The sequence below is a fragment of the Vipera berus genome, assembly GCF_964194415.1.
Source record: "Vipera berus genome assembly, chromosome: Z".
NCBI classification, from domain to species: Eukaryota; Metazoa; Chordata; class Lepidosauria; order Squamata; family Viperidae; genus Vipera; species Vipera berus.
In genome coordinates this window covers 19,556,476-19,571,945 of record NC_138205.1, presented here as the reverse complement: position 1 = coordinate 19,571,945, position 15,470 = coordinate 19,556,476, and the positions used below count along the sequence as shown (strand labels likewise).

Here is a 15,470-nt window from a genome sequence, read left to right as displayed (position 1 = left end):
TCTAGCCTTTATTACTTTATAAGTGCTCAAGTCAGGAAGCATAAGTTTCCTCTTATTTTCCCCACATCGATAACCCAGTGAGGTGAGCTGGGCTGAGAGAGTGACTGGCCCAAAGTCAGCCAGCCAGCTTTCATGCCTATGGCGGAACTAGAACTCACCGTCTCCTGGTTTCTAGCCAAGTACCTTAACCCCCATGCCAAACTACACCAATGTACTTCTTCTTCTGTGTCTAGATCAAACATTAAACTGCCAGTATGAAGCCACCTTCCTGGCTTTGTTGTTGGCCAAAGATAAGTCACTATCGTTACATGTTTCTGGTAGTATCCAACATACCAGCAGATGGGCCGGACTCTGCATCTCTCCATATTCGCACAGCGTGTTGTTATCTGCTAAGAGCATCCACTTGGTTTTACTCCCAACTCTCAACCTATTCAGGGTCCTCCAAGTAGTATAAGGGAGGTTGGATCCTTCAGCCATATCCTCTTTTAATGTTATTCCTTGCATGATGGTCTCCTTCCTCCATCTTTTAATTCAATTTTGTTCTTTATAGTTACGCACTGTAGTTGTTGGACTGAGACGTGTGGAAACTCAAGTTCCAAACAACCTTTAATTGCCAAATTCACTAGGAGGTGACTTTAGGCCAATCATCTCTCACCCCAACTATTTCACAATGCTGTTAGGCGGACACAATGAACACAAAAGCATTTTGTGTGTTCCCCTAGATCCTTTACGGAAAAAGAGGGGAATAAAACATTTGTTCATCTGACTCATTTTAGCTGGTTTCCCACTGTTTCTTCTCAGTGATAAAGTCCTTTTCATTTCATTTTATCCTTGCTATAATCTGAGATTAGAGCTATATCCCATTTTTCTTCTTGGAGCAGTGCAAATTAAATAATTTCACTCTCCCAATAGATCCATGAAGTCTGGTGAGCTAAAAGGTAGCCACTGGCCTCCAACACCCAGGAAGCCCCATGAGCTATAACCACCATAATTCATGATTAACACTCAAGCTAATCCCTTGGCATGGTGGCATCTAAATGCGGTTGACTGTCTTTTTAACTTTTCCCTTAAGAAAAGAGATGCTGTTTTTCACCCACAATCTCCACCTTCCAAAAATAATTTTAAAACAGGGGCCCAGTCCAAGCTCAAATGAAATCGGCTGCTTTGTGCACTTGCTGTTTTTCATGCTCTTCTCCAGCGGTTTGTGCATTTAGTGTGTTAAACAAGGGCAGAATTTGCATCTGTCTGTGGACTTGGCACATTAGTGCGGAAGTGCTAGTAAGGCAAAAAGGAAGTAGAAAACAGAAAGCCATTTTTAATTTACAACAGGCAATCTCGCAATCTCTCTTAAAAGGAGGCGGGGAAATGACTCTGCTAGACTGGGAAATGTCCGAATCTTACATCATTTGCTGTATTTCCCTTGGAAGAGTCTTGTGATTCATAGTCAGGCACATTTTTTTTAAAAAAAAATGACCTCCATTTCTTCCTAATTCAGGCACTAATCTGGTAACTGTAAATTAAGCATGTCACATCACATAAATCTTTTCCCTATTTGCTTTTCCACAGAGGTCTGCTCAATTGGAGCTCAATTGCCTGAAATTACTGAATAGGAAAGGCATTTTGTGCATGATAAAACACTTCACCTTTGATCCCTCAGGCATTCAGCCTTTCAACATGTTCTTTGAGGAACATCCTCCAAAAGGATTTTCCTCTACTACTGGTATTTGTGCCTCTGGCAGATAAAACACACAACACTTTAATGATTACTCTACAGGTAGTCCTGTACAGGTAGTCCTGGACTTACAACACTTTATTTAGTGGCCATTCAAAGGTACAACATCACTGAAAAAAGTGACTTATGACTGTTTTCCACACTTGTAACTGCTGCAGCATCCCCATGGCCATGTGATCAAAACTCAGGTGCTTGGCAACTGATTCATATTTAAGACCGTTGCTGCGTCCCATGGTCAGGTGATCCCCTTTTGACAAGTAAAGTCAATGCAGGAGCCAGATTTGCTTAACCACCATGTTACTAACTTAACTGCAGCGATTCACTTAGCAAATGTGGCCAGAAAAGTCATAAAATGGGGCAAAATTCACCTCACAAATGTCTCGCTTAGCAATAGAAATTTTGGGCTCAATTTTGCTTGTATGTCGAGAACTATCTGTAGTTATTTTCCAATAAAATGGACCATATAAGCTAGAGCAGCGGTCCCCAACCTTTTGGGCACTGTAGGGAAAAGAATTCAGATCCGGGTCGATAGAGATGCTCTGAACCAACCAGGCAGCCTCGTCTCTCCAAAAAAACTCCCTGAGCAACTGCCCGCTGAACTTTTATTCACCTCCTCTTTCTGAATACCAAATACAACATTACATAAATCCCATCAATCTCAAAAAAATAGAATACATAGTGATAATTGGATACATAGTGATAATTGGATACATAGTGAGAACTACTCAGGAGCCTATGAGATCATTACAAAAACAAGATACTAAAAGATATATGTGAAAGCTTTATCATAGTGTTTCCCAAACCTCCCACATGCCATCCTGTGTGAACCAGGATACCTAAGTACCCTCTTAACAGCATTCCAGTGGAATTCCTTTGGGTGTTCCACATGCCTAGACCAGGGGTCGGCAACCTAAAAAAGGAAAAGAGCCACCGGGAACCGGTTCCATCACAAATTAAAAAAACTGAGAGCCGCGTGCGTGTGTCCATGCACGCGCATGCGCAAAAAACATTTTGCGCATGCGTGGACGCACGCAGTTGCCATTTTTTTAAAAAGTGAGATGGAACCGGTTCCCGGTTGCCCGACGGCGACGGCCCGTCTGCAAAGCTGCCGCTTTCGGCAGCTTTGCAGACGGGCCGCGGCAGCTTCCTCAAAGAGCGACACCGCGGCCTGTTCGCGCGGAGGTACGCACGTACCTCTCCAAAGGTTTGGGGAGGTGCGCGCGCAGCTCCGCCCATTCGGGGAGGTGCGCGCGCACCTCTCGGAACGGGCCGCGGCATCGCTCTTTGAGGAAGCTGCCGTGGCCCATCTGCAAAGCTGCCACTTTCGGCAGCTTTGCAGACGGGCCGCGGCAGCTTCCTCAAAGAGCGACGCCGCGGCCCGTTCGCGCGGAGGTACGCACGCACCTCTCCAAAGGTTTGGGGAGGTGCGCGCGCACCTCTCGGAACGGGCCGCGGCATCGCTCTTTGAGGAAGCTGCCGTGGCCCATCTGCAAAGCTGCCGCTTTCGGCAGCTTTGCAGACGGGCCGCGGCAGCTTCCTCAAAGAGCGACGCCGCGGCCCGTTCGCGCGGAGGTACGCGCGCACCTCTCCAAAGGTTTGGGGAGGTGCGCGCGCACCTCCGCCCATTTGGGGAGGTGCGCGCGCACCTCTCCAAACGGGCGGTGCCACTCTCCATTTGGAGAGGTCCGCGCGCACCGGGCGGCTGGGAGCCGCAGAAGACGGCTCAAAGAGCCGCATGCGGCTCCGGAGCCGCGGGTTGCCGACCCGTGGCCTAGACAATAGATTCACAGCTAAAGCTATGTCAGGCCTGCTCCAATTGCTGATGTATAGCAAGGAGCCAATCACAGATCTGTAAAGCGTATTATCTGTGAACTCAGGACCGTCCTTGTGTGACTGTAATAGTCACTTTGCATCGGGCTATGCGTTGGGTTAGATTCTGCCATTTTGCATTTGGCCAATAACTCCTCTATCTTTTCTTTTTGAGACCCCCCATAAATACCTCTGCTCGAGGGGCTGCTCCTCTCTCTACTTTCATTCTTGTTCCTGCTTTTCTCTCTCTTTCATGAAGGCATGGATGCCTCCATGCCATATAGCTCTTTCTATCTAATCCAGGGGTGTCAAACTCAATTTCATTGAGGGCCGCATCAGCATTGCAGTTGCCCTCAGGGGGCTGGGTGGGTATGGCCAGGGTGGGCGTGGCCTACTGGGTGGGCGTGGCTAGAGTGCATATGGCCTACTGGGTGGGCGTGGCCAGCTCTACATCGTTGGCATCAAGGGTGCCTATGGGGGCCTGGGCAGGAGTGGGACAGATCTGAGGGTCTCTGGCAGAAGGAGGGTCTCTGGGCCAGGGCCAAGGCAGTGGGGGCCGTTCCCTCACTGTTTCCAGGATGGCTTCGCGGGCCGCATGAAACCACTTCGCGGGCCGGATCTGGCCCCTGGGCCTTGTGTTTGACATGTCTGATCTAATCTAACGATGAATAAAGCTTCATAATGATTGCATCTCTGCATTCTGCTGCCTTTTACTTGGAAGCACCGTTTGGGAAAGCTGAAGGTTGAGAGGCCAAAAAATGGCCGTTCCCACAGGGCACCAGGGATCACTTCTGATGAGAAAGGTTTTTCCATGGACCAGAGTGTGCGTGGTTTTGTGTGCTGCCTGTATCCTACGGATGGGGCTTTGATCGTTTGTCGGACCGGTTGCTGGCATGCTGCGGCCTGGTACCGGTTCACAGCCTGAGGGTTGGGAACCCCTGGCCTACAGCCTGGTTACTTGAGGGACTGTCTGTCTCCTATAGTATTTGCCTGGCTAATCTGACCTGGCAGGGTTGGGATGCTCCAGGTTTCTCCACTTAAACAATGTTGACTATCAAGACCCCAGTAGCATGCCTTCTCTGCTGTTAACAACTGCTCTCTGCAATGAGGTTTTTCCCCAAGATCCAATTGGCCCCCACCCTAATGGTGTTTTGAAGGGCCCCAAAAACCTAACTTTTCATCCAGGCCTTTGGCAAGTGGGATTGAAGCCCTTTTGTTACCATCTGGGTTAGTTGTTTTTGGTATTTTGGCTCTTTTTTGTTTTACGCTATTTCGTTTTGTTTCTCACATTTTGTAAACCACCCAGGGTCAGCAGGAGTCAGGCAGTATATTAACTAAAATAAATAAATGGAGCAACCCCCCCCTCCCCGCTTTTAACCTCTGCAAGAAATTCAACTGATGCAACTTTTTAGACCACAGTACTACTACAAAAACAACAACTCAACAGCACCATGTATCATTTGTTCTCTTTATCACCATGGTGAAAATAGTTTTTTAAAAAACCAGAAACATTTCCTCAAACATAATCATGTGGGCAAGTCTTACATTTCAATCTGTCACAGCCAAGAGCAGAAATACAAGTGTTTGTGGCTCCTAATTAAGGAGCCATAAAAAAACAAAACAAAGGTGGATTTTGAAAATCCTCATTCCAATCACATTCAAAGAGCATACTTATAAATATTTTAGGACACTCACCTTCTTTTTCACCTGGATTTCCTGCTGTGAAACTAGAGGTATTTCTGCAGCGACAGGAGAAGCGTTTTTCCCAGGACTTGGTTGGCAGCATAGGTAGGTCTCCTGATTATTATCAACTTTTTGGTCGTCTCTGGGCAATGGCTGCTTTGGGAGATCACACGATTCTTCAAGTTTAGAACTGGTTCTTGTCCGATAAGAAGACACGAGAGTTTCTCGATGGTTCTTGGGCTTCAGTGTATCAATGGTGAGGTCTGTGTGGTCCTGAATGGGTTTGGAAAAACAGAGTGGGTGAAAGGGCTGACTGTTCATGGACAGAGCTCCACCAAGATTCTCAAAAACAATCTGCTCTACAGAGTCCTCCTCTTCTACCTCCTGATAGTTCTCCAAGTCTCCTGAATTATTGCCATCAGAGCAAATTTTGCTCTTACTACTCTCTTCCATCTCATCTTCACTCCACCAGTCTCCTGAACTGTCATCATTGTCATCTTCTTCATCTTCTAATGGACTGTAGAATAAGGAGAGGACGAGGGAACTTTGGAAGCTACTGGGGCCAGTAGAGGAGTCCATATTGCACCTATCTTCATTCTCTCCACTCTTTTGGCTCATTTCTGGCTGTTCCACATCCTTTGAAGAATCAGGTGAACATGTTAAGCTTTGTTTCCCACATGACGGCGGATCCTGATTAGATTTCATGTTCTTCTCCAGTTCCTGGCGAACTCTGGTGATTTCCAAAATTTGATCAAGGCCCTTATTAAAATTTAATTGTCCGTTAGGATTTAAACAGTCGGAAGTATTTTCCAAATATTCACAGAGGTCCAACTCTTTTGTAAAGATTTCAGGATGGTAAGTATCTTCCAACCACTTAGGGGAGACAGGCCCAGAACTTTGTGTAGTCACACATTCTATGTCCTTTTCTGAAGAACCTTGCCAATTATTTCCCAAATCAAATACTATTGTAGGACTTATTAAACACAGCTCAGAAATCCTTTCCTCTTCCAAATGCATGTTAGTTACTGCAATGCTGCTTGAATGAATCAAAAGTTGTTCAGTGTCTTCTCCAAAGTAGCCATCTATAACCAAACTTTCCTCCGAAAGGTACTTTGTATGACTCTCGAGAGGATGATATTCCAAACAACTGCCTTCCTCTATCATCATCATCTTCTCAGTATCATTTTCATTTCTTTTAAGTTCTCCGGCCTTCTTTAAGTATTTCATCTTTTCCAAGATGGGCAATGCCCTTCTGGCAATGCCCATCAAGACAGTCTTCACCAGGCTTGCAGGGAAAGGCTGCCAAAAATATAAAAATCTTCGCAACCAAACCATAGCGAACTCGATCATATGTCGAAGACCTGGAAATGTGCCAGCAGGGGTGGAGCTGACTGATTCAGGAGGTAGAATTTTTGCCATTCCAGGTCCAGAGGGATAACAACTGTTGAGGAGAATATTTTGGGGTTCAAAGGGTGAGGTGAACTGGCTGGCTACAATACAGGGAGCCATTTTAAATCTGAAAAGAAGCAGTCAACACTGGAATTTAGAGTAAGCACATGTAAGCTGAAACTCAAGATTCTTTGTCCCCAAAGGTGCTTTCTCAGGAGGCAACTGGACTTGCTTTTTCTTTGAAGATGTTTTGCTTCTCATCCAAGAAGCTTCTTCAGCGCTGAAGAAGCTTCTTGGATGAGAAGCAAAACGTCTTCAAAGAAAAAAAACAAGAAAGTCCAGTTACCTCCTGAAAAAGCACCTTTGGGATAACTATGACCTGGATGACTGAGAATCTCCATAGACATCAAGATTCTTTGCTTTCTTGAACCATAACAAACTGCAAGTAGTTATTAACCTATGACCACACCGAGCACACAATTTTTGTTGCTGAGCAAGACACGTTAAGTGAGCTGTAGCCCATTTTACAACTTTTTGGGGCACAGTTGTCAAGTGAATCACTGCAGTGGCTGTTAAACAAATATGGCTTGTGGATTTTACTTGTCGGAAGCCAGATCACACAACCCCGGGGACAACGCAACTGTCAGAAATACATGCCAGTTGCCAAGCACCCAAATTCTGATCATGTGACATGGGGATGCTGCAACGGTCGTAAGGGTGAAAACCAGTTGTCATGGTACAGATAGATGAAACCAGTAAAAACAGAACTCCAAGGCAAAAGGTTTCCTTAAAGAACATACTGTATTGGCTACAAAGTATCGACATGGTCAAAAGTGAAACCAAGACTGAACTTCCCACCCCAGTAATATGTCATAAATGACAATCCCCAATAAACTACTTTGGCAGCTGGAAAGCTCAGCCTGCCAAAACCCCAGCAGCAAGGACCTTGGTTCCCACAGGACAATTTATTGTTATGTCTACCCTTAAAAGCACACATCCCCCCTCCCAACTGTGGCAACCGAAAATGAAGTTGCAGCATTGACACCAGTCCTAGGTCACTTTTTTCAGTACCGCTGTCATTTCAAACGGTCACTAAACTATTTGGGTGAGGTTTATTTGCATTTTTTATGAGGTTAGACCTGTACATCAAGTCTAGCACTGTCTGTCCTTTGTTTTATACAGAGCTCTTTCCCATAATCTGCTATCTGAGCCTATGTTTTAACAATATAGATGCTCAGGACTGAACACTACTACTGTTACAGACTAGTCAGTAAAAAAATGGTTTTTGACATGTTTTCTAAGGTGACGGTTTATGTGAATGTAAGTGAATGTGTTCATGCTGTAACTGAAAATCAAGCCACAGGTAGTCTTCACCGTATAACCATTTAATGATAGGCTTGGCAAAAGTGACTCACGATCTGTACTCATATATATGACTGTCATGTGACTGCAATTATGGACCTTAGCAACCAAGTCACATTTACCACCTGTTGCATGCAGCATCCTGTGGCCAGGTGACTGCAATTTGTTACCTTTTTTGCCAATCTCTGGCAAAAAAAGGCCTGTTGGGGAACCAAAATTCATGTAATGACTATATGATTCACTTAACAGCAGTCATAAACACTGTCATAAAATCGCATATGATTTAACTTACCACAAAAATACTGGTCTCAGTTGTGGTCACGAGTTGAGGATTATCTCTTATTTTATTCTAGATATTCTGGTCTATAACTCCCAGCACCCTTCAATCCAAGATTTCTGGGCACTGGTGTTCAAGAACATCTGAAAGACCACAGGTTTCCCACAAACTTTCCTAAGCTAGTCTGGTTAAAACATATTTTAATTAAAATATGGCATATTTTAATATTTTTTTAGTATGACTAAAACACATGATATCCTTTTTACTGCAAAATCTGCAAGAATATTTTGTTTATTTATTCAGGAGGAAAACAAAGGCATTTAACGCTTGCTTTGTTAAGTCCTATTCCTGGTATCAGACCTCAAAGCCGAAATAACAGCGCTGAAAGAGACCTTGGAGGTCTAGTCCGACTCAGGAAGGAAACCCTATACCATTTCAGACAAATGGTTGTCCAATCTCTTCTTAAAAACCTCCAGTGAGGATTGAAAGAAAACAGGTTCTGGCATTTGGAAAATCACAACTCCAGCATTCTTTGGAAAACCAAAGTGGAGCAAATTTCCTTCCAGGGCATCCTGTTCTTTTGCTAATCCAATTCTTTTCAGCAAAGGCAGAAGAAGTTTTCAGAAACAAGAGCTGGCAAGTGGAGGAATGGGGAAGGGAAGAGGCTGAAGACCACATACTTAGGTGCCTTACTCCCAAATTCTAGCACAATTCCTTCTGCCCCCTACCTGTAGTGCAATTTACCTCCCAGCTTTCTTAGGGAACATTTCACTGGTTGAGGTGTGTAGGCTGAATTCAGGCCGCGCCCCAAACAAGTTGAAGCAAGTGCCCCTGAAATGCTGGCAACACCCCAGCCAGGAAGAAGAAGGGGGGGCATGTGAGCATACATACACACATACACACACACACAGTTCGGATGCTGAGTGTGCAGCTGCTGGGGAGAGAGGAGGAGAGACAACCCTTCTGACCCACAACAGGTTAGATCTGGAAATGGGGGGAGGAGGGGAGGAAAGGAAGGGAATATATTTAATGTACGAGAAGCAACAGGCATTAAAAAAGAAAGCAGAAGGGATTGCAAATGATTGCAGACAAATACGTTTTGAAAGTCGATTTCAATGATCAGAAGTTATCATTTGTACAAACAGCTTGGATTCTCCAGGACAAGAAGTGAGAAGATCCTAATGGAACACAGAGGAATATTATGGAAAGAGGGAAAGGAATTGTAAAGTGTCTTTTCCTGCATGCGGATATTTGGTTCTTTCTGAAAGAGGAGAGTTAAGGAGGATTCAAGGAGAGAGTTTCCTGACAAGCATTTGGTGGGCAGCAAGCAGTAGCAATGGAAGGCCAGCAAGGGGGGTGGGTGGGTGGACTGGTGAAATTGGAAACTTGAGACAGGAAGAGGAGACTAATTTGGACTCAAGACTTGAGTCCATAAAGGTCCCTACTCTAGAGCAAAAAACTTGGAATGTTCTTCAGATGAGGGATCTCAACTAACCCTTCTGGAGGGCACCAGCTTGGAGAAAGCCATCCTAGACTTTGGAGAAGCACAGAAAAGACTGGGGGGGGGGAATTCACCTTTGCGTGGAAAGAGGGAGCCACAAATCAGAGAAGCGAATTATATACCAATGATATTTTGATAGATCAGGGCAAAAACAACAGCATGTTACAGCCGGAGGGGGCAGGCAGCAAGAGGCAAAGACCAAGAACATCTCTAAAGCTCTTCCCAAAGGCTTTTGGGGGGGGGTTGGGGCCCAGAACCCGAGGAAGGCGACCCCCCACCACGCTCGGGGCACCGCGAGGAAAAACAGTTGTTGTGAGAACCGCACGGAGCAAAGAGGGAGGATTCCCAACAATTAAAAAGGGCGGATGGTTTGGGGCGGATGCCTGGGAAGGCAACCGAGAGGGCGGAGGTGGCAGGCTATCATAATGCCAAGCCGGGACACCTGGCCCGCGTTTGGAGAACCAGGGCTTCTCGGGAAAACAGGCGTAGCCGCTGGGGAGCGCCTTAAGCACGTGGGAAACAGAAAACACGGGGTGGGGAGGCGGCTTGCAAACGCGTGCATTTGCCGGGAACGAGCGGCTGAGCCTAATAGGCCAAGGGGCCCAGGAGGCTAAGCGACAAATAAATTAAAGGCAGCATTTGGGGGTGGGGGGGGGGAGGAAGGGGGCTGCCCCCCCGCCGCGCCCCCCCCCGGGGGAAAAGCAAGGTCTAAATAATGATTGAACCTTCTTACCTCTGGATTCTTAGCCAGTAATAAACTCGCTCCAGCATGTAACTGCGAGATAAATGCGAATAAGCGACCGGACGGTGGGCTTTGCAAAACAGCAGCTGCTCTTCTCGGCACGAAGCATTTCGCCCTATCGAGACTGACCTTTGCTTCTTCTTCTTCGCCGATTATAATGGAGTATTTAAGATGGAGGCGAAAGCCGCAGGCGCTTTATATAAAGGTCCGTTCCCAGGGAACAGCGTCATCGCACTCTGACGTTAGGCCGGGCGTGGCCAGAGCCGGAGAGGGAAAGAGACGTGAGCAGGGGGTAGGCAACCTCGGCTCTTTTATGACTCGTGGACTTCAACTCCCAGAATTCCTGAGCCAGCTACGCTGACTCAGGAATTCTGGGAGTTGAAGTCCACGAGTCATAAAAGAGCCGAGGTTGCCTACCCCTGGACGTGAGGGTTCTAGAAGGGAAGAGGGGGGGGGAAGTGAAGGAAGCGGTGACGTCAGGGGAATGTCCTGTGGCGAGAAAGCGCGGTGGTTGGGGGGGGGAGGGGTAGAAGATGGAAGCTTACTGGGGATTTTCAAGGGTCCTTGGGTGCTCTCTGAGCTTGCTACTTTCAATTGGGAAAATGTAACAATCCTAAACCAGGCCAAGTTCCAAAACTGTCAAGGAAATTTCAAGAAGCCTGGCACTCTTGACAAATCAGCCATCAATAGACACGTTAGGTAAAGGTCCCCCCCCCCCCCAACACATGCGTGGTAGTCATTTCCAACTCTAGGGGCCGGTGCTCATCTTCGTTTCAAAGCCGAAGAGCCAGCACTTGTCCGAGGACGTCTCCGTGGTCATGTGGCCGGCATGACTAGACGCCAAAGGTGCACGGAACGCTGTTACCTTCCCACCGTAGTGGTCCCTATTTTTCTACTTTCATTTTTACGTGCTTTCGAACTGCTAGGTTGGCAGAAGCTGGGAGAAGTAACAGGCACTCACTCTGTTACCTTCCCACTGTAGTGGTCCCTATTTTTCTACTTGCATTTTTACGTGATTTCGAACTGCTAGGTTGGCAGAAGCTGGGAGAAGTAACAGGCACTCACTCTGTTACCTTCCCACCGTAGTGGTCCCTATTTTTCTACTTACATTTTTATGTGCTTTCGAACTGCTAGCTTGGCAGAAGCTGGGACAAGTAACAGGCGCTCACTCTGTTACCTTCCCACCGTAGTGGTCTCTATTTTTCCACTTGCATTTTTACGTGCTTTCGAACTGCTAGGTTGGCAGAAGCTTGGAGGAGTAACAGGCGCTCACTCTGTTACCTTCCCACCGTAGTGGTCCCTATTTGTCTACTTGCATTTTTACGTCCTTTTGAACTGCTAGGTTGGCAGAAGCTGGGACGAGTAACAGGCGCTCACTCTGCTACGTGGCACTCGGGATTCGACCCGCCAAACTGCCGACCTTCTGAACGACAAGCTCAGCATCCTATCCCACTGAGCCACCGCGTCCCTTACATAGATGTTAACAACATCTATATAGACTGTGCAAAAGAGACAGCAAGCACACGGACAACAGGCATTAATGGAAGAATGCAACTATCTTGCTGTTTCCTAACTTTGTCATGTTACCAAACTAGGGTAGCAAAGGAAACAGTAAACAGGAAGCCAAAAGGCTTTCAAAGCGAAAGGACTATATAGCTCAGTCTTCCTGCCTTTGATATGGTTGCAGGTACTTTACATGGAAGGGGGAAAAATTACCATATTTTCCGGCATATAAGACGACTTTTTAACCCATGAAAATCTTCTCAAAAGTTGGGGGCCGTCTTATACGCCCAGTTGTCTTATACGCCGGAAAATACGGTAGTTCTGTTCAAATGCAGAAAAATAAATCTACAGTAAGAAAAGAATAGTCGAATGCAAAGTTTAAAAAACCCTTTTATTATATATATATTTTTTAAAAAATTCCATTTCATAAACAGGACAAGAAATGAAAGGGGCATTTTGGAGGGGAGAGATAATTTTTATACATACTGTGCTACCAGGCAACTTCAAGATGTGTGGGTTTTAAGCATGGCTGGCTGAGGAATTCTGAGAGTCGAAGTCCACGCATCTTAAAAGTTGCTATGGTTGTACTATGCATGCACAGACACACTCATAAACGTACACACACACATACACAAATCTGCATGTGCAACAGGGAAAGGGCACCAGGAGTTTGTATGGTTTTCTTGCATAATTGACTCTTGACTACATTCACTTCTAAAATAGAAAGCATGGCTACTCAGCTTTAAAACTTATTGTTTGAGCAGTTCACACCTGTGCTACTGTATCCTTGGTATTAAATGTCAGCTGTTCTAGAAAGGCATACATTTATATTCTTCTGATATATATATATATATATATATATATATATATATATATATATATATATATATATATATATATATATATAAAGGTAAAGGTAAAGGTTCCCCCGCACATGCGTGCTAGTCGTTTCCGACTCTAGGGGCCGGTGCTCATCTCCGTTTCATAGCCGAAGAGCCAGCGCTTGTCCGAGGACGTCTCCGTGGTCATGTGGCCAGCATGACTAGACGCCAAAGGCGCACGGAACGCTGTTACCTTCCCACCGTAGTGGTCCCTATTTGTCTACTTGCATTTTTACGTGCTTTCGAACTGCTAGGTGGGCAGAAGCTGGGACGAGTAACAGGCGCTCACTCTGTTACGCGGCACTCGGGATTCGACCCGCCAAACTAGCTTTTGGAGTCTTGCTGGAGCCCATCCTGAGGTAAACTCCCTCCCACCAATGAAATTCCGGTGAGAGAGAAGTTTCCTGAAAATGGGCTCCAGCATGAGTCCGAAACCTCAGCAGACTAAACTTCTTCTGGTCCCGGTGATTGCATCCTTCTCCGTGTTGTTTTTAGAACTGTGTTGAACATCAATTTTTAACCCCTTCAGTTGGCCAGAGATGATGTCAAATTGATGCTCAGCACATCTGGAGATGAGGATAAACAGACATGAATTAAGATGAAGAGTGGAATCATTAGTATATTCATGTATGCACCTGACAGGAAGACAGTCTCTATATTGTACAGGGAAATGTGTTATGAAGATGCAATCCAACATCTCGGGTTCCTTCTGAAAGAATCACTAAAATGTGCCATTTGTAATTTGTTGTTGTTGCACCTGCTGCTGCTGTGCAGTTGTTCAGGCACTTCTGATTCTTTGTGACACAATAGACCACATTTTGTCATTGCTTATTTAGATTCTTTAAATCTCTTGCTTGTGTAATCCGTATTCATATCTAGTCGTGTGCTCTTCTCTGGGCCTCTTTTTTATATTACTTCCTAAACTGGGGTCTTTTCCATTAACTCTTGCTTATATTTTATTTTATTTTATAATTTTATTTTATTTTTTGCATTATATACATTTTTAAAAAAAGCTTTAGTATCATTGTTAGTGCTTCTAGTGACCAGCCTGGTTTACTTCACCTACTATTGAATTGTTGGATCTTCTTGCAGTCATAGGTATTGTCAAAAATTTTCTCCACTGCTACGATTCAAAGGTATCGCTTTTTCTTCATTCAGCCTTTCTAATGGTCCAGCTTTCACAGTTCTATGTTTCCACTAAAAAAAATAATAGCACTGACAATACATTAATTATTGTACTGTCAGCATGATGTCTCTGCACTACACAGGTAGTGCTTGACTTTCAACCATTCTTTAGTGATTGTTCAAAGTTACAATGGCACTGGAAAAAGTGATTTATGGCAGGAGTCCCTAACTTTTTGGGCACCAGGGACCGGTTCTGTGGGGAAAAGTTTTTCCGTGGACCAGAGAGTGTGTAGATTTATGTGCTGCCTGCATCCCATGGGTGGGGCTTTGCTTGTTTGTGAGGAGCGGTTGCTGCCATGCCACGGCCCAGTATCGGTCCATGGACCGGGGGTTGGAGTCCCCTAATTTATGGTTATTTTTTACTTATGACTGTTGCACCATCCCCATGATGGTGTTGGTACTTACCTTTAAAGCCCTACATGGCCTAGGCCCGGGATACTTGCAGGACCGTCTGCTGCCGGGAATGACTTCCCATCGCCCAGTGCGCTCACACAGGGAGGGCCTCCTCAGGGTGCCGTCGGCTAGACAATGTCGGCTGGCGACCCCCAGGGGGAGGGCCTTCTCTGTGGGAGCGCCAGCCCTGTGGAACCTGTTAGATGATTAGTGCCAGCCATTGGCAGTTCCCCAAAAGGGTCATCAGATGGAGGCAAAGAGGCTTCTTTGCTTCCACTGATGAGCCAAGGGTCTCAGACCCGACAGCCCCATTGGCGAGAGAGTTTTATGGTCAGGGAGGGACCAAGACCCCCCATAAATACCTCTGCACGAGGGGCTGCTCTTTGTTCTCTCGTCTTCTCATTCTAGTTCTACTTCTACTCCTAGCCTCTAGTTCTTCTGTTTTAGTCATGTAATGCTAGCTTGTTTTCTTTTCTTTTATTTCTCTCTCACATGCAGGCATGAATGCTTTCATGCCAAGTATTTCTTTCTCTTTGATCTATCATTGAATAAAGCTAATATGATTGAATCTCTGCGTGATGCCTTTACTTGGAAGCTCCTTTAACGATCCATCGTGAGATCACCTCACAAGTTGGTAGCCAGAGGCTGGTTTAAAGGAATGCTTCCAAGCCAGCCAGGATCTATCCAACAAGATGTCTGGAAGACCCGGCTCAAATCCATTTATAACAGATGGCAGGACTTCTCCTATCGTGACCAGAAGTCATCGATCAAAGACGGCGTCCCTGCCTACATCCAAGACTTCAGTCCCTGAAGCAATCTCAGCTGCAGATGAAAGCACAAATGACCTTCATCCCGTCAGAGGATCCAGCAGAGCGTCTAGGACCCCTTCACATGTCTCTTTACAACTGAACGCCACAGAGGAGAGCATAGAAGGCTTACAGACTGCCCAAGACTGCTCAGATGCTGCAGAGATGGACCTGGCTGAAACCAAACGCCGCGTGAGTAAGCTGACT

The 15,470-nt window shown here is 45.8% G+C and overlaps 1 protein-coding gene across 1 annotated transcript in view; it reads right to left on the bottom strand.

The window, feature by feature from the left end:
* The window catches only part of LOC308678685 (uncharacterized protein), a gene marked incomplete at its 5' end in the record, with an annotated part of 35,623 nt that overhangs the window by 1,395 nt on the left and 18,758 nt on the right, over positions 1-15,470 (bottom strand). Inside the window, 2 exons of the mRNA XM_081345922.1 lie at positions 5,237-6,740; positions 10,487-10,638. Coding sequence (XP_081202048.1) covers positions 5,237-6,740; positions 10,487-10,638 — 1,656 coding nt within the window. The remainder of the gene's footprint in view (positions 1-5,236; positions 6,741-10,486; positions 10,639-15,470) is intronic.